The 19,026-nt window shown below is 33.1% G+C and overlaps 1 protein-coding gene across 1 annotated transcript; it reads left to right on the top strand.

Moving 5' to 3' along the window:
* Window positions 1-16,014: 16,014 nt before the first annotated feature.
* LOC118053653 (senescence-specific cysteine protease SAG12) lies at window positions 16,015-17,807 on the top strand. The gene is made up of 2 exons (XM_035064962.2): window positions 16,015-16,568; window positions 17,069-17,807. Exons 1-2 carry the CDS (start codon window positions 16,133-16,135, stop codon window positions 17,653-17,655), a joined length of 1,023 nt encoding a protein of 340 aa, XP_034920853.1. The 5' UTR covers window positions 16,015-16,132; the 3' UTR covers window positions 17,656-17,807.
* The last annotated feature ends 1,219 nt before the right edge of the window (window positions 17,808-19,026 follow it).

Here is a 19,026-nt window from a genome sequence, read left to right as displayed (position 1 = left end):
AGCCCTTTTATCAATTTCTTCTTCAATTAAGCCTTCAATTATGGTCTAAAAATTATGAAACTCAATTTTTGCATGTGATACTCAATTATTGGTCAATTTTCAACCCAAGATATGTATTTTTAATTGTTTTTGTATTTGTTTTATTTTTTATATAATTTTCAAGATTTTTTTGACACACAAAAATTAAATAAAAATAAAAAAATGATTAAAATTATTGAAAATATATGTTTTTTTTAAAATTTTCAAACATGTACAAAAATTGAGTTACAACAAGGTATGTGTATTATCAAGCTCGACCTGATATTTATACATATATATATATATATATATATATATATATATAGACACACACATTTTAAATAATAAATAGTAATTAGAGAATGATAATATTCATGTTGATATCTGAAATCTAATAAATAAAGTATAAATATTTAAATTTTTTATCCATAATGAGTAGGGTATTAATATGCTAAAGCCAACTTGTGCATTCTCATTGACATTACCAATAGTATGGAGAAAAAGGCAGTGAAGATTCCTATAACAAATGAAATGGGCTTAAGTACTAAAATATTGAGCATCTTAGCAAAAAAAATTAAATGTAATTTTAAAATGTTGCGGGCTTAATATGAAAATATTGAACTATTTATAATTTTTTTTAATTATAATTATAATTTTAAAATGTTATTTGCTTGAGTATAAGAATATTATGCACCCTATAACATTATGATAATTAACTAAAAAATTGAGAGACCATATCTACATTGCAATTTTTATATTTATCAGCCCACATGAAACATCCATCGAACTATGATCCAAAGGTTCTCAAATGAGGAGTTTGTCTGCGCTCGCTACGGTTGAATAAAAGCCAACAACACATTAATTATGTGTAAATTTAGATGAGTGAAAAAATTATTCAACACACGAGATATAAATGGGAAAGCATATAATTTAATCATAATGAAGAGAATGGAGAGAAGATTGTAGAAAACACAAAGTAAAATATGAAAGGAGAAACACTCATGTACAAATTTAGTGTTTTTTCTTAGAGCTTCAATTATTTTGTAATTCAATTATTATTATTTTTTTAATTTCATCCTTCTATATTACATTGGTTTTGAATTGGATTTCATGATTTATTTTGATTTGTTATAGAGATTCCTATAACATTAATTATGTGTAAATTTAGATGAGTGAAAAAATTATTCAACACATGAGATATAACTAGAAACCATAGAATTTTATCATAATGAAGAGAATGGAGAGAAGACAGTAGAAAAAACAAAGTAAAATATGAAAGAAGAAACACTCATATCCAAATAATAAAACCCCCTCCTCGGTATGTATTGGTGGGCTAATTTCGAACAATGTTCAAAGCATCTAAAAACAATACCATATTTTTTTTTTACAAACTAAATGATCAAAATCAAGATATTTTAAAAGCCACAAGAGAATAACAAAATTATAAAAGCAGAAACCAGGAGCAACACAAAAAAAAAAATTGCTGGACATGAATATAGCGCAATTGGTTATTATTCCAGGATAGAAGGAATAAAGATAACAAAAATAAAAATATATTTGATTGAAGAAATATGAATATAAATAGTTATGTTTCTCTTTAGATAATGGTTGGTTAGTATTTTCGGTTAGTTTCGGTTTACTAAAATTAAATTCGTCTCTTAGCTTTGATTAAAAATAGATTGTTCATGCATGGACTAGCTAGCTAGTGGAATGCTGCTCTTGGGGACTCCAAATCATATAGAAGTTTCTATATTGGAGCAAGCTATAATAAATTTCAAATATCTCCACAATCCATATTCATATCTAGTGTAAAAAGCCTGCAAGCCAACGCTAGTTAAAAAGAACCTAAATCTCCTCTGGGTTTTACTTTAACACACATGAGAAGAAATATTGTGAATTTGCTTAGTGTTTTTTTAGTCCTTCAGTTATTTTGTAATTCAATTATTAATTTTGTCATACCCGACATCGCGGCGGCTCTAAAAATAATCTTGATTATGAAAAAAAAAAAGATTTTTGGTATCTTATTCTCTTAGTAAAAATGTTTTATTTGATGAGTCGCCATCTAGTATTACAGTCACTAAGAACCCTAATTGGTCAAGAGAGATCCTATGACATGAGACTGGTTAAGGCTAGGGAAGGTATTAACACCCCTAACACACCCTACCTGAGGTAAGTTGCATTGTTGTTTTAGTCTTAATTGCTAAATTTTTTTTGTTGATTTGTGTGTAAAAACGTATGATATTATTAACTCTAACTTCAATGAATAAACCTACGAAATAAATTTAAATCAATGCACGTGTATTTTTTTTATTTTTTTTAAATGATGGTTTAATCATAATATTCCTGACTCTAGCGTCTGTTGTTACCCATTTTTGGGTCCCACACAAAGATAAAAATATAATAACAAAAAAATAATAATAATAATAATAATAAATAAATAATACAATAATAATAAATAATAATAATAAATAAATATATAGCCGGAAGAAATTAGAAAAAAATAATAGGAAGCGAGAGCGCTCTGGAAATGACCAGAAAAATTGATTAAGGAGGATAAAAATACAAAGATTAAAATTTTTTGATAGTATGATGAAAGCCCTGTTGGAAAAGAAAATTCAATTTGAAGAGAAAAGTCCAAAATTGGATGTTTATGGACTTAATTGGATTTTATTGCAAGTTTAATTGAATTTATAGAGGGTTTGATTGCAAGAAAAATTGATTTTAAGTCAATTTGGGCTTTAATTGGAAGAAATTAAAGTTCTGGGGTCAAATTATATTTTTTAGGAATTGATTAGGTCAAATCAGGGGCTTAATTGCATAAATATTGAAGTTTAATGGCCAATTAAGGACTTAATTGAGAAAATCCAAAACCAAGGACCATATTGGAAAAGGCGCACAAATAGACGGTCTGTAATTGATTGATTCAGGGGCCTAATTGAAGAAATTGAAAGTTTATTGATCAATCGAGGGCCCAATTGCATAAATCAGAGGCCAAGGACTAAAGTGAAAAACGTGGCCAACTAGAGGGGCGGAGACGGAAATTGAAAGGGATGCAATTGAAATGAACAAAAGATAAGTGAGGGCTGATTTGAAAATTGACGCATTCTGGCGCCTTGTTTTATTTAAATGAAACGATGCGTTTTGTCCAAAACAACGTCGTTTCATGTTTTTTTTTTTTTTAAAAGAAGAAGACCAGAACGGTGTCATTTTGAACGACACTGTTCCTCTTTCTTCTTCCCCTAAACGTGCAGCAGGGGAAGAAGGAAAAGTTTTGTTTTTTTGCCTCTCTCTCTCTCCCCGTGTGCTCTGCCAAAGACCCGAAGCCCCACGCCCTTTTTTGATGAGGAGCCAGGGGAGCCGCGCCTTGCCAGCGACGCCCCACTAGCCAACCAACCGGCGCTGCCCTGCCCCATGCGCGACAATAATGAGCCTCGCTCCTTTGGCTCTATAAATAGAGGCTCAATGCCAACACAAAAGAGGGAGGAGAGAAGGAACCGAATAGAGGGACGAACCAAAGAAAAAAAAAGAAAAAAGAAAACGCAGAGAAAGACGTAGAACCGAAAAGGGGGAGAAACAACCAAACAAGAGAGAACCACTGAAAAGCCAAAACTGAGAGAAAGGGGAAAGCTTGAAACCGGGAGGGAAACTTAAAAACGAAAACAAAACACAGAACCAAGAGAACACATAACCGTTTGAAACTGCCGCAGCGCCGCCTAGATCCGCCATCCGTGAGCCACAACACTGCCACCGGCCTCCACCGCAGCACCACCAGCGAAGCAGGCCGACCAGAAAGCCACCACCTCCTCCACGCCAGGTAAGCTCTTCTTCCCCCCTCATTGTGGCGTTTCTGTTGGTGTTTTCCTGCATGCAGAACGAATAGCGTTATGCATGCAGGAGGGCATGGGGGAAAATAATTCCCCCTCCCCCCACGTCAGCTATGTCGCTGGGCTAGGCTAATTCTGGCCCAGCATTTGTTTTTTTCTTCTCTGGGCCAGGCTAGTTCTGGCCCGGCTATATTGTCTTCTAGGCCGGGTATGGCCCAGATTAAAAAGAAAGATTTTGTTGGGCCGAGATCGGCCCAATCCCTTTTGGGCCAAGACCGGCCCAATCCCCTTTGGGGTCGAGTCCGGCCCAACCCACATAATATTTTATATTATTTATTATATTGTTTTATATTATTTATACATATATGGATATATATAAAAAAAAATTAAAAAATATTCTGAAAAATCCTTGAAAAATATTGTTGATTTTCCTGCATATTTTTTATCAAAATTGCCTAATATTGGTTTGTATTTTTATACCGTAAAGATACAAATCCAGTATTAAAATACCCGGTTTTCGTCAAAAACATCAAAAAAATTTAAAAAATAAAAAATGTTTTGCTTTAAAAAATTCTAAAAAATCCTTAAAAAATATTATTGATTTTCCTGCATATTTTTATCAAAATGACTTAATATTGGTTTGTATTTTTATACTGTAAAGATACAAATTCAATATTAAAATACCACTTTTCGTCAAGACATCAAAATATATATATATATATATATATATATATATATATATCATGTTTTTTGTTTTAATGCATACGGCCTAGTCTCTCCAAAATAAAGAAAAATCATCGCATCATATTTTCATACAACAAAAGAAATTTCAAAAAAATATATGTATTAGCATGCATTTTGGCTTTAACAACGAGTTTGTTAGAACCACGAGAACTAGGACAATATTTCAAAAATTCTAAAAAATCTTTTTTTTTTTTTAGTATTTAGGATTACGAATTTATACGTAAAACGTATTTCTGATATTAAAAATATAGTTTTTATATAGACGTTAGAACGATTACAATTTTACCCGATAAGATAAGGACCTCCTTATTGAGGAAGACTTTTCTTGAGCCGTAAATAGACCAACAATTGAAATAGGATAATACCTTAGTTTTTATCAGACAATCAAACAATGCAGCTTACCTTAGGTAAGGTGTATTTGGGGTGCTAATACCTTCCCTTTACCCAACCAGTCCTCGTACCCGATCTCTGAGACTAGTTAGGGTTCCTAGTGACCAAAATACTAAGTGGCGACTCCCATTACATTTTCTACCAATAAACGACAAGAATTTCTTGTCCTCCTATATTTGCCAGATATAGATTTACATTTTAGATTTAAAGTGGGACATATAATTTCGCCATGACGCCGCACACGTGCGACAGCGTCAATGAATATTTTATCTCGAATGTTTCCAACTCTGGCGTTAGTAAATATTCCACCATAAATAATTTGCACCCCTAGCACACCCTACCTAAGGTAATCTGCATTGTTGTTTTAGTCTTAAATTGCTAAAAAATATTTGTTGATTTGTGTGTAACAACGTATGATATTATTGACTCTAACTTAAATGAAAAAACCTATGAAATAAATTTAAATCAATGCATGTGTATTTTATTTTTATTTTTTTAAATGATGGTTTAATCATAATATTCATGACTCTGGCGTCAATGAATATTTGATCTCGAATGTTTCCAACTTTGGCGTCGGTAAATATTCCACCATAAATAATTTGCACTCCTAGCGCACCCTACCTGAGGTAAGCTGTATTGTTGTTTTAATCTTAAATTGCTAATTTTTTTTTGTTGATTTGTGTGTAAAAACATATGATATTATTGACTCTAAATTCAATGAATAAACCTAAGAAATAAATTTAAATCAATGCACGTGTATTTTTTATTTTTTTTTAAATGATGGTTTAATCATAATATTCCTAACTCTGGTGTCAATGAATATTTGATCTTGAATGTTTCCAACTCTGGCGTCAGTAAATATTCCACCATAAATAATTCCAACTTTGACGTTGGTAAAAATTCCACCATGAATAATTCCAACTCTGGCGTTGGTAAAGCTTGCAGCACAGTGATTTTGCTCTCATCTGTGTATGACTTTCCCCTTTTGTTTTCCTTTTGTTTCGGTGATGATGAAGGTGACGATTTGCTGCTTAGGTTCTTCCTTTTTCTGATTTGCAGAGGGCGATTGAGAAGACGGTGATATTAATGTTGGTTTTCTAGGTTTACTGCTTGCATTGGTCTCTGTTTTTTTTTTTTTTTATGTGTGTACTATTTTGTCTTTGTTTTAGGGGTTTCTTATTTCTGCTCGGTGTTTTCTCTCCTCTTCCCTCCCGCGAGGTCACCTTTGCCCAGCCTTTATAAAGCCAGTGGCAACCTCGGTGGTAGTAAGGACCGGCCTCCTAAATGCTCTGTAATCGATGCCTTCAATGAAGAAACGTACGCATTGGCTACCAACGAATGAAACGTCTCTGCTAGAGGAAAAAGATAGTGAACAGTCGCTGCAAAACGACTCCGTTTTCTAGTTCTAAAGGCTGCTTTCAATTTGGTCCTTGTAATTCTTATAATTTTACAATCAAGCCCCTGATTAAAATGTAATTGGATCCTTGCATTTTTGCGCCATTTTCAAGCTGGTCCTTGGATTTTAATTTTTGCAATTTGGACCCCAATTAAACCCAAAACTTTGATATTTCTTCAATTAAGTCCCTGATTGGATTAATTAAATTAATTTCAAGCTTAATTAAGTCTCAAAACTTATCAATTCTCTAATTAAACCCTTGATTAGATTAATTAAATTAATTCCAAGCTTAATTAAGTCTCAAAACTTATCAATTGTCCAATTAAACCCTTGATTGGATTAATTAAATTAATTCCAAGCTTAATTAAGTATCAAAACTTGTCAATTCTCCAATTAAACCCTTGAGTTGAGTAATTAAACTAGTCAAAAGTTTAATGAAATCCTTAAACTTCTAATTATGTCGCCCTTAACCCAAATTTTAATTCATTCTTCATTTTATTTTTCACTTGTTTTTCATAATCATAATTTTTTATCATTTTTCATTAAATAATAATTAAAACAAAAGGGTAAAAAATTGGGTTATGAAAAAAAAATTTCTTCAATTTTATTGTTTTATATTACATTGCCTTTGAATTGGACTTCATGATTTATTTTTCTTTGTTTTCAATGAGGTCATTTAAATGTCAAAGGAATATAGCCCAACATTATATTGATGCTTGATGTCGCGGGGGGTCGCGACGTCGTCTGGCGATGGCGGAGGCTCTTTGTTGTGCCTCCTGATGTGAGGTGTGTGTTGTGTGTTGAGAAGAGTTTTTTGGTTTTAATCATAAAATTATGATTAATTTTTAGGAGTCGCCACCTAGTATTATGGTCACTAGAAAACTATGGTCTACGAGAGTCTGAGTAAGGGACTTGTTGTGCAAGGGGAAGACGCATCACCCCTAGTGCACCCTACCTAAGGTAAGCTGCGTTGTTGTTTGATTGTTTTTCTAGGTCGGGTTTCTATTCGTTGGTCTTTTCTAAGGCTTAAGGCAGATCTTTCTTCATGAGAGGGTCTCTATCTTATCGGGTTAAATCCTAACCGTTCTAAAGTCTGAACTTTAGCATTGCATTTTTACACTTTTGTATCTTTAATACCTGAGGGTATACTTTATCGTGTAATTTTACACCCCACAAATATTAAAGTCTACATCTAGACCCTAAAAAAAGATTGGAAAAGGTTTTTGACATTTTGGCCAAATCCTAATGGATAATCATAAACTGGTTATGATATCCATTTTTTTTAAAATGAAAAAGATGCAATTTTTGTTTTTTTGTTTTCATGAAAAATATGCTTGAAAAATTTTAGGATTTTACCGTATGCAACAAAATATTTCTTTTTAAAATGTTTTGAATTTTTTTTAAAAAAAAAATTTGGAGAAAAACTGGGTATTTTAATACTGGATTTGTATTTTACAATGTAAATATACAACCCGATATTATGCAAAATGGATAGAAAAATATTTGAGAAAATAAAAAAAAATTAAAATGATTTTTGAAATTTTTTTTGATTTTATTTATTTATTTAAAAATAATATTATAATATATATTATATTATATTACATAAAATATGTGGGCTGGGTCGGCCCAGCTGACTTTTGGGTTGGGCCAATCTTGGCCCAACATATCTTTTTTTAGGCCAGGCCAGAACCAAATGGTCCGCCCCAGGCCCGCATGGTTGCTTGTCCAACCCAGCAACCATGCTAATTATTCATGCTGCATGCAGAAATGAATTCTGCATGCAGTAGTCATGGCGAGGAAGGATGCAAAGCTGGGAGGAGGAAGTTGCCTGGCGTTGCTCTTGATCGTGATGAGGTGGTTCGGCCGGTGGCTCAGGCGGCGTTGGCTGAGGTGTGGTGGCCAAAGTCGGCTGTGGGAGGAAAAAGAAAACGTTGCAGAGGAGAGAGAAAAGGTGGAAAGAGAAGAGAGAGAAGGTCACAGTGGCTGCTCTGTGATCGGTTGGCGGTTTACTGTGGTGGAGTTGGTGGTGGAGAAGCCAATTGTGGCTCTGTTTGGAGGCTGGGACGGCGAAGAGAGAGGGGGGGGGGGCTGCAAAAACCTGGGCAGTGAAGGTTTTTTTCCGACTTTAGACCCAAATTTCTCCTCCCTCAGGCCATCAACTCCGCCTCTATTTATAGGCGGTGGAAGAGGGTAATCTTGTCTTCACCGGGGTAAAATATGAGCCCTTGATTACCTTGTGAAAGATCCCAACCGTTGGTTCAAAATAGTCTCCCTGAGTTGTCAAATCTGCAGGTAAAGGTTGCCTGAGTTGACCGCTTCACGCCGTCACCAGCGTCGCCATGCTGGCAATCATCCTGACCTGTTCACATGGTGTTGTAGATGAACTGCAGGGGATCCGTTTCGTGCAAGTTTTGTTAAATTTGATGGACGTTTGGTGCATTAAATGCACCTCAAAAGTAGGCGGTCGGGCAGTTTCTTTCGGGTAAAAGAAGAAGACAATGAACAGTAAACAGATGCCGCGTCGTCTGGTCCTCTTTTTTTTTTTTTATGTAAAACGGCGTCGTTTTGGGCTTGAATTAGGAATTTAAACTGAATTTCAATTTAGTCCTTCAGCTTTCAATTGATTTCAATTGAACCCCTAATTGACCCTAAACTTTTGATTTAATGCAATTAAGCCCATGATGAACTTCAATTGGAACCCCGAAGTTACGCGCCTTTTACAACATGGTCCTTGGTCTTGGAATTTATCAATTTAACCCCTAATTAATCATTAAACTTTCAATTTCTTCAATTTAGCCCCCGGTTTTTGTCAATTAAGCCCCTAAAGTGTGGCGCCCCTTGCAATATGGTCATTGGTCTCGGATTTTGTCAATTTAACCCCTAATTGACCCCAAAACTTTAATTTTCTTGCAATTTTACCCTTGATTTCAATCAATTAACTTGTTAAAAATTAAATTTGGTCTCTTAAAATTCTAATCTTCTCAATTAAGCCCAAATTAAGCTCCAAAACTTAATTTTTCACCAATTAAGCCTCAAATAAAATTAATTTGACCCATTTAAAGTACAACTAAGTCCTTGCACTTAATTAAATTCTTCAATTGGACCCATATTAATTCTTAAACATAATTAAAATTTTAATTTGTTCCATTGATTAAATCAAAGTGGCCTATTAAAAATTTAATTATGTCCTTGGACTTAATTTTTCACTAATTAAGCCCCAAATAAAATTAATTTGACCCATTTAAAGTATAATTAAGTCCTTGAACTTAATTAAATCCTTTAATTGAACCAAAATTAATTCTCAAACATAATTAAAATTCAATTTGGCCCATTATTAAATCAAATTGGCCTATTAAAAATTTAATTATGTACTTGGACTTAATTTTTATGCAAGTACGTCCAATAATAATTTAATTTGACCTTGAATTTGCATTGTATTCCTATTTTTTGGGCATAGTGGGGGGCAAGTTAGGCTTTGAATTTCCTCCAAAAATTACAGCTTGATTTTACCAACCTTTATTTTTTTTATTTTTATTTTGAAAAACAGATTAATTTTTTTTTTTTTGGGGAATAACCCAGAATTGGGTTATGACACTTGATACACACACACACACTCTCAATTTTGTTGCTTGTTAAAGAAAAAAACAATTTTAGAGGACCAAATTTAACAAAGATGAAACGATACGGACTTCTTTGTCTACTTTTCAAAACCATGCCTTTTGAAAAATTTGTGCCTAAATATTTTGAGCAAATTTATTTTTGATCCTTTTGGTTTGATAGTTACATTTTCAAATTTAACACTTTTGTTATTTATCCAAAAGTTTATTTTATTTATATTTCAATCTTTCAGTTGAAAAGAGAAGAAAGAAAATCATCAAAAAACATGAATTAGAGATAAAATTATTAGTTTATCACATTCCAATCATAAAAGCCTAATCTTGGTGTCAGCAGGTTTTATTTAACAAAAAGAGTTTCATTAAGGTATTTTTTTGGTCTTTATCTTACTAGAAAATGTTTTCTAAGTGTTTGTCATAACCCATTTTTGGGTTAATTTGCCAATTCATATTTTTTTTTCTCTTCAAAAAACAAATAAAATACAAAAAAATAATATAAAAAATATAAAAGTGAAAAAAAGGATGTCAGAATGCTCAAAAAATGGTCAAAACTTGGTTGAGGAGGTTTAAAAATACAAAGACTGAAATTTGATAGTATTTTTTTTGACTAATGATAGCCCTGTTGACAAAGAAAAATCAAATTGAGGAAGAAAAGTCCTCAATTAAAATTGAATAATTGAGAGATTGAAGAAAAAAAAAGTCAAGGGCTTTAATTGGAAGAAAGGGAAGTTAATTTGAGAAGGTTTGAGCCAATTATGGACTTAATTGAAGAAATCTGAAACCAAGGATCAAACTGGAGAAGCCAAGGGCAAAACCAAATCGCCTTTATTACTCAATTGAAGGTCAAATTGCACTAATTCGAGATCAAGGACCAATTTGGAAATAACAACCAACTTCAAGGCTGCTGATGCAATTTAATTGATTTTTACAATCAAAATTGCAATTAAGGACTCGATTGAACAAATCACAAATTAAGGACCACTCTGACTAATTTTTTGCCGTCTTTTCCTTAAAAGAACACCAAAATGGCACATACACTGTTCATTAGATGTTTTGACATGCACAATATAGCCTTTCTTCTTCGCAAAACAGGGGAAGAAGAAGCACCGACGTTTCTGTCCCCGCTAAAACTCAAAAAGATGCTAACCCAATACCCCATTGCCTGAATACTGGGCCTACCACGGATGAGAGCCCCCAGTTGGTGCCCGAGTAACCAGACAGAGGTAGGGCATATTCAGGGCAAACAAAAAAAAAAAAAAAAAAAATAAAATAAAACCGCCATGGCCATCATATACTGAGGCTTCTTCATAAACCCTCCACCCGCTTTTATTTCTTATATGCTAGATATGCACAATAATTATATGTGGGCTATGGATATAATATATATATATATATATATAACATTGATTTCCCAGCATTTTGTTTTACATATTTTGTTTAAATATCGATCTATATTTTATGTCGTAAAAAATACAAATCCAGTAGTAAAATACCTGGTTTTCATCAACTTAAAAAAAAAATTAAAAAAATATTTTTGTGCATATGGCAAAGTGTCTCAAAGCTAAGAGATCATATTGTGCTTTTCATACAAAAAAACAATGTAAAATGAATTATCAAAGTATAAGGAATTAAAGTCAAGAGAAAATTGGCAAAATTATATATATAATATATATATATATATATATATATTAATTTTGTGTTGTTTTAGTAGAAGAGGGATTATGAATTTATACGTAAAACGTATTCCCGATATTAAAAAGGTATTTTCTTTTGACAACATAAACAATTAAGTTTTTTACCCGATAAGATAAGGATCTCCTTATAGAGGAGGACTTTTTTTAAACCGTAAACATACTAACAATTAGAGAAACACAACAAGTTTCAACATAGTTTTTTTAAAAGTTAGAAACAGACAGCCACAACTAATGACAATAAAAGATGCATCATTTATCACCTTAGGTTAGGAAGCTACAAGTTTGTTTTAATACTACATCTACTTTTACTATAAAAACAATAAAATCCATCGGTAAATGAGAACACAGAACCAGAAAACTTCAAGAAATATGACTTGTTATGCTGAGAAGAGGGAGATTTTTTTTTGGGGGGAGGTGGTTGTTTGCGGTTGGGGAGAGTTGGGATAGGGAAGAAGAAGGAAAAATAGGGGAGGAGAGGATCGGCAGAGTGGGCATATATTAACTTTTACCAATGGATTCACCAAAAGAATTATTTTGTCTATGAGTCCGTCGGCTATTCTGACGACAAACAGGACACGTCACCATATGGAGCTACCGTTTTGAATCACTCGATGATTCCATCACCATTTTAACTGGTTAATTGGTCACGTCACTGTACGAAGCTTCCATTTTGAATCCCTCGATGATTTCGTCGAAAAAAATCACCCGTAAAATCCTCCAAGTTAGTGAACCATCTCTTTTTTTTTAATGCTGAACATTTTGTCTGTAATTTCGTCGGTAACTACCGACTGAATGTTTTTGTTGGTATATACAGATGGAATGACGGACGGAAAAAATTTTGTCGATAAATGCGACCTCAAATTACCGACAGAAGTATTCCGTCGGTAAATCTGTTGGTATTAAGCAAATTTCTGGTAGTGTCCAAGGAAGCAAAACTTCTTGAGTTGGTGTCTAAGGGCATTTTCATCTTTTCACACTAGTATTTTGGTGATGGTTATGTTGGATAAGGGGCAATTTGGTATTTTAATAAATGTAAAGTATAATTAAAAAAAATTACTAGTGCATGTAAGGCACTTGTCAGCGCACACGCACCTCCTAGAGGCAAAATAAATGCTCTTTTATCGTGTCGCTAAAATCCTTGTAGCTTCCTCTTCTTGTTAGAGCATTGCTCGTAGTCGTTGGTGAGATGGTTTTCGTTGGTGTTTTTTTTTTCAATTTAATCTTTACTTTTATATTTGATTTTGCTCCTTTTGTTAAATAAATTTTTCTTTTAAATTTCACCATTCAATTAAAAAAACTAGTTCCCCTGTAATTTATTTATTTTTATTTCAGTATCGATCATTATTCTTTTAATTATAATTTTTTGTTTTAGATCCTTTTGTATAATTAAAATTTTTCTCAATTTCATCCCTCAACATTTGATTGGTTAGGCGTTGGAACTCATGGTTTTACCAGGTGGAGTGCTTCCGGTCTAATAACCTGAGTCGCAGGTTTGGAAAGTTAATGGCCATTGACATTTTTTTTTTTATAGCTAATTGTTCTTTGATACCATTATTTGACATTGTTTATATATATATATTAGGCTTTGTAATTCTCTTTGTTTTCTTTTCTTTTGGGTTATCATTATCTCATGATCTTGGGCTGCGGGTTTGGCATGTTAACCTGAGTTCACTCGGTCTTTTTTATAGAGCCATTCTTTTAAAAGAAAATTTAATCTTTTTTCAGTCATGTCCTTCAAAATCTGTGTTGTTCCTTTTATATTTAATTGGTTGGGAATTGAGCCATATTGTTTTTTCCCTTTTGAAAAAGGATTTTTTGTTGCCAAATTATCACAATTACTTCTTTTTTGGTCTAATCGATATCATTGCTTTTTTTAAATAAAATCAACTTATTTAACTCAGTTGAACCTGTATTGCATATTTTGTTTTTAAACATGCTTGCGCCGCTTGAATATCATTTTTTTATACGAGAATAAGTAGCTCTACATGCGGTGTACGTAGTGCAGGTTGTTGAGCTAGTAGTGTTTTAGCTAACACATCAATTTAAGGAACCTAGAAGTTTTGTAATAAAGTTTTCTTCCTTGGAATGATCCTGAAATCAATGGAAATTAAGTTATGACCAATCAATATCACAAATAAAAATAATTGCATGCATATTTCAATTATTTGGATGGAGCTGTGCCCAGGCTGTTCTAAATGGAATATTAATTTCATCCACGAAAATAAAGGAATCCAAACTTATTGATTACAGTATACAGTATCGTACTTGAAAAGTCAATTAATGAAGGTTCACTTGATTAGTACAGTGCTGTCTTTGGCATTGGTCGTTAAAAACATCTTCCCACTTATCGGTTGGTTCGTCTCGGTTTTAAGGAGATGGAATCTTCCCCCATTCCATTAATTGACAGTGATGGTTCGATCGTTGATCACACGTAAACTGGCAAGAAGAAGAAGATGATGGAAGTTCTAACCCATGGGATGTGTTGGCCTGTCCCATGATCAAAATCCCAAATTTCCACTGATCTTCTTGACTCCTAGGACCCTTCCTTGGTTGCCGTGATTTGCTCTCTTCTAGTTCTTTTTTATTTAGATCTCATCTAAATCTTGATTCATTTGTCCACACAAGCCGGTGATTGTGCAAGTTTGATGCTTGATTTTGTAGTGAGCATGCGTGATTACTGGCTAAACGAAAGAAGTACCTGTTTCTTTCGTCTTCCACATAGATTTTGTAGTGAGCATGCGTGATTAATGTGAAGATGCCAAGGAAATTATATATATATATATATATATATATATATTATATATATATATATGCGCGCGCATAATAGGCTTTGTAATTTTCTTTTCTTTTGGATTATTATTATTTCATGATCTAGGCTACATGTTTCACAAGTCAACCCGAAGTTGACTCGGTTTTTTTATATTATTTTTTTAAAAAAGGAAAATTTAATCCTTTTAAGTCATGTCCTTCAAAATCTAATTTCATCCTTTTGTATTTAATTGGTTGGGAATTGAGCTACATTGTTTTTTCCTTTTGAAAAATGGTTTTTTTTGTTGTTAGATTATCACAATTACTTTTTTTTGCTCTATTCAATATCATTGCTTTTTTAAAAAAAGAAAAACAAAACAAAATTTAATTAAAATAAAATCAACTTATTTTACAACAATAGGATGTTAAATCATGAAATTTTACAACAGTTTTCAACATTACCATCGACTATATATGAGCCTTTATTATGCCTAATTTTTTTACTCTTATTTATACACGTAGTCATGCTTCTTTATTTATTAGCAGTTCTATTGAAATTTTAGCAAGCTTTTCTTTATATATAGACGTACCAAGTTATTGACTTCTCCTTCCATATTAATTACAAGTTATTATCACAAATATGGTCTAGTTGTCCTACACCTTATTTCATATCATTTCAACAAAGAATCGACCCCACTTATTCCTTCAACTGTCGTTATATTTTACATAATTTGGTAATTACATCATGATCATCCCACAAAAATTTAATACTAAATAAAAGCTAAAAGAGTAATAAATCAAATTTCATACACTTAAATTTTGAATTATATATATATAATTTGTCTTCTAAACATGTATGAAAGTTAGAGCACCCATCCTTTTTATCTAACTCTATAGAAAAGTTCAAGAATAATAGTTATAAATTTCACAATAATAATATATCAAGATATTCATACTCGACATGAGCAAGGTTTTACTTTCAATTTCAAGTTTATTAGTGTATTTTGATTTATATATATAGTTGTCAAATATTTCATAACAATTTGTTATCAACCTTTAATTTATAAAAAAACAACTTAATTTATCATAATTCTCAAAACAACTTGGGAAATAACACAACATTGGCTTCAAAGATAATTAGTAGTGTAGGAGACATTAGGGCTAGCACATGGCCCTTGCTTCTTCTAATTAATAATTAATCGTAATTACTATACAACTCCACCCTTTTAACTTTCCCGATGTAACAAAAGGAATGCTGCTCTTGCTTACTATAAGAAAATAGAAAGAAAAAACAAAGAAGAGAGAGAAGAAAGAGAACTCCCTCCTCCCTATATAAATGCGAAAATCACATCGATTAATCCTCGTGAGCAAAAAGAGCTGATAATAATAAATAAATTAAGGAGATGGAATCTTCCCCCATAAATGCCAAAATCACATCGATTAATTGACAGTGATGGTTCGATCGTTGATCTTGTTGTTACGCTAGCTCAAGATACCTTTCCCACAGTACCAATCAATTAACTGGGTCACATATTACTCCAAACGTCTTCTAAGCTCCAAACGTAGAATTAAGGCTAGTCACATAGAAAGAAGATGGTTACAAAACTGTGTCTATAAAACCCCATTGCGCTGTTTTGAATTTGCAGTGCCAGTAGAAAAACACTCACTTACAAGGCTGTAGACGCATATACTCTTACACGTACCATGGCCGCAAAGAAATGCAATACTCATATTTTTCTGCCATTTCTCCTTATTTTAGCTGCATGGGCAACAAAAATAGCTTGTCGTCCTCTTGATGAGCAGGAATATATGTTGAAGAGGCATGAAGAATGGATGGCTCAATATGGACGTGCCTATGGAGACATGAAAGAGAAGGAGAAACGATACTTGATTTTTAAGGAAAACATTGAACGCATAGAAGCATTTAACAACGGTTCTGACCGCGGATACAAGCTTGGTGTGAACAAATTCGCAGACTTGACCAATGAAGAGTTTCGTGCTATGTATCATGGGTACAAGAGACAATCATCCAAAGTGATGTCTTCATCATTTAAATATGAAAATCTAAGTGACATGCCAACTTCAAAGGATTGGAGAGATGCTGGTGCAGTCACCCCAGTTAAATACCAAGGCAGATGTGGTAAGTACACATAATAATTTATCATAATAAACGCAATGTTGCCTTTTGGGTATATCAGTTTTGTTTTTTGCTTTTTGCTTTTTTCTCGAGTCCTTGAGGTTTGTTTGTTCTTCATTTAGGTACCCCAAATATTCTGGTTGTGCACCTAAACTAAAAACTATTTTGTATGAATTTAAACTAATAAAAAATTCCTAAATTGATATTTTGTCACAAAATAATTGTGGTCAAAATATTAATTCTTGTATTTTCTTCCAAAATTTCTAGTCAAAGCTACTTTGTAAAAGACATATAATTGGAAAGAGGTATATTTTAGAAAATAATAAATAAAAATAGCTAACAGGTGCCTCAAAATTTGTTTGGTATTGCTGTGACGTGGGGGTAAAAAACAGTGTTTGGTAACTAGTTGTTTTATTATATAATTCTTTAATTGCCATAATTAAATACGGGAAGTTTCACAGAGTTCTGATCCTTGCTCGTTGATTTATTATGTTGAATGGTAGGGTCTTGCTGGGCATTTTCCGCAGTGGCAGCAATAGAAGGGATTATAAAGCTTAAGACAGGCAACTTAATATCATTATCGGAGCAACAGCTTGTGGACTGTGATGGTGGAAATAAAGGCTGTGGAGGTGGTTTCATGGACAATGCTTTCAAATATATTATACAAAACGGAGGGCTAGCAAGTGAAGACAATTACCCCTACCAAGGAGTAGATGGCACTTGCAGTAGCGAGAAGGCAGCATCTATTGCAGCAGAAATAACCGGGTATGAAGACGTGCCACGTAATAATGAAAACGCTCTTCAGCAAGCTGTGGCCCAACAGCCAGTATCTGTTATTGTTGACGGTGCCGGGCACGATTTCCAGTTTTATAAAAGTGGTGTCTTCAATGGGGATTGTGGGACAGCGCAAAGCCACGCGGTTACTGCAATTGGATATGGTACTGACAGTGATGGGACTGATTATTGGTTGGTGAAGAATTCTTGGGGAACCGATTGGGGTGAAAGTGGGTATATGAGGATGCAAAGAGGCATTGGTGCAAGCGAAGGCCTGTGTGGCATTGCCATGTATCCTTCGTATCCGACTGCATGAGTAAACGTCAAGGGTCGTGTGATTAATATTATACTGAATATGTAGTACTTGATTATAGATATCGTTTGGAAAGTTTGTAAACACACTTAGTATGTGTTTGGTATTGTGGTAACTTTTACAAGCACGGTTTAAAAAAAGTAAGTTTAAGAAAATCACTTTTTAGTTTAAAATACGATTGAAATTATTATTAAATAAAAAGTAATTAAAAGGTGTTTGGTTAAAACTGTTGTTAAAATATGTTGTTATATTCCGATTATTTTTGTGGATGAATCTTAATTTAAGTAGTTAAATATAAAATATGACTGATGCGACAAGATGGATTGTGATGTTATGAGTTCAAGAAGATTAGATAATGAATGGAACTTGAATTGATTGTTTATTGAAGTATAACAGGTTGAGTCAATAATTTGGAATCTCCTAGCATAGGAGAGACTTTGCTCAAATTTCGATAGATTCTAAAATCATAAAAAAAAAACAATTACATTGTTTTCAGACGTATTACATGGAAATTGTACCTAAATAATTGGTGATGTTATAGTGTGTTTGCACAATCTTTTCTGTTGTAGTTTCTGATGTGAACTTCGAGGTGGGGTGACGTGTAAGAGGGGTAAAATAGGAAGAAAAAAAAATTATACACAAGTTTAATAATAACTAAAAACCTTAACTGGTTTTAAGAGTTTCTGGGTAAATAATTGATTGTGTAATAGGGAAAATAGACGTCACCTTATACATCATAGCTAAAATAAGCTGCATTGTTGTTTGTTTTCAATAATAAATGAGTTTTAATATGGTTTGCCTAGATTGGTATGTATGTTATTCAAGGTATTGTGAGTGTTTGGCGTTATGGATGTGGTTGCAAGAAAACATGGGTTACAAGTGTTTGGTTAAATATTAACCATATTTTTATTGTACGAGGGTCCCACACAAAACTAAGGACGGACCTCAGTTTGTGAAAATCAATTTGCAAGTGCTTTTTTCTCGTCTCCTCTCTCTCACCGACAATGTAGATTACCATTGAAAAAATTTCTTAAAACATTGTTCTCCTCTGATCCCTTCTCTCGTTTCTTGCCAAAAGACAACGAAACCATTGAAATTTTTTTTCCAAAACAACCTGAGAGGCTTCACTTTTCAGATCTGGCAAAATCCTGTCCTTATTTCCCAAATTTTTCATCATTGTTCCCCTCTGTTCTCTTCTCTCATATCCTTCTAAACGACAGCGAAAAGTAGCATATCATTTGCCATGTTCCCCCTTGTTCCCTTCTTTGAAATGAAGATTTGTCACCTTTACACATATAAATTGTGCCGAGAGGTCTCCATTGTTCTGATTTGCAGAAAAAAGGAGCAGAAAAACACTAGCTGGGAAAACTCACA

The sequence above is a fragment of the Populus alba genome, chromosome 4 (assembly GCF_005239225.2).
Source record: "Populus alba chromosome 4, ASM523922v2, whole genome shotgun sequence".
NCBI lineage: Eukaryota > Viridiplantae > Streptophyta > Magnoliopsida > Malpighiales > Salicaceae > Populus > Populus alba.
Note: the sequence above shows the minus strand (reverse complement) of the source record. Positions and strands in the feature narration are given on the sequence as shown.

What these genes read in the sequence shown, in the direction of transcription:
- LOC118053653 (XM_035064962.2), top strand. Translation starts at nt 16,133, where the DNA reads ATGGCCGCAAAGAAATGCAATACTCATATTTTTCTGCCATTTCTCCTT. An exon ending in TAAATACCAAGGCAGATGTG is followed by an intron (nt 16,569 to 17,068) that starts GTAAGTACACAT and finishes GTTGAATGGTAG; the next exon opens with GGTCTTGCTGGGCATTTTCC.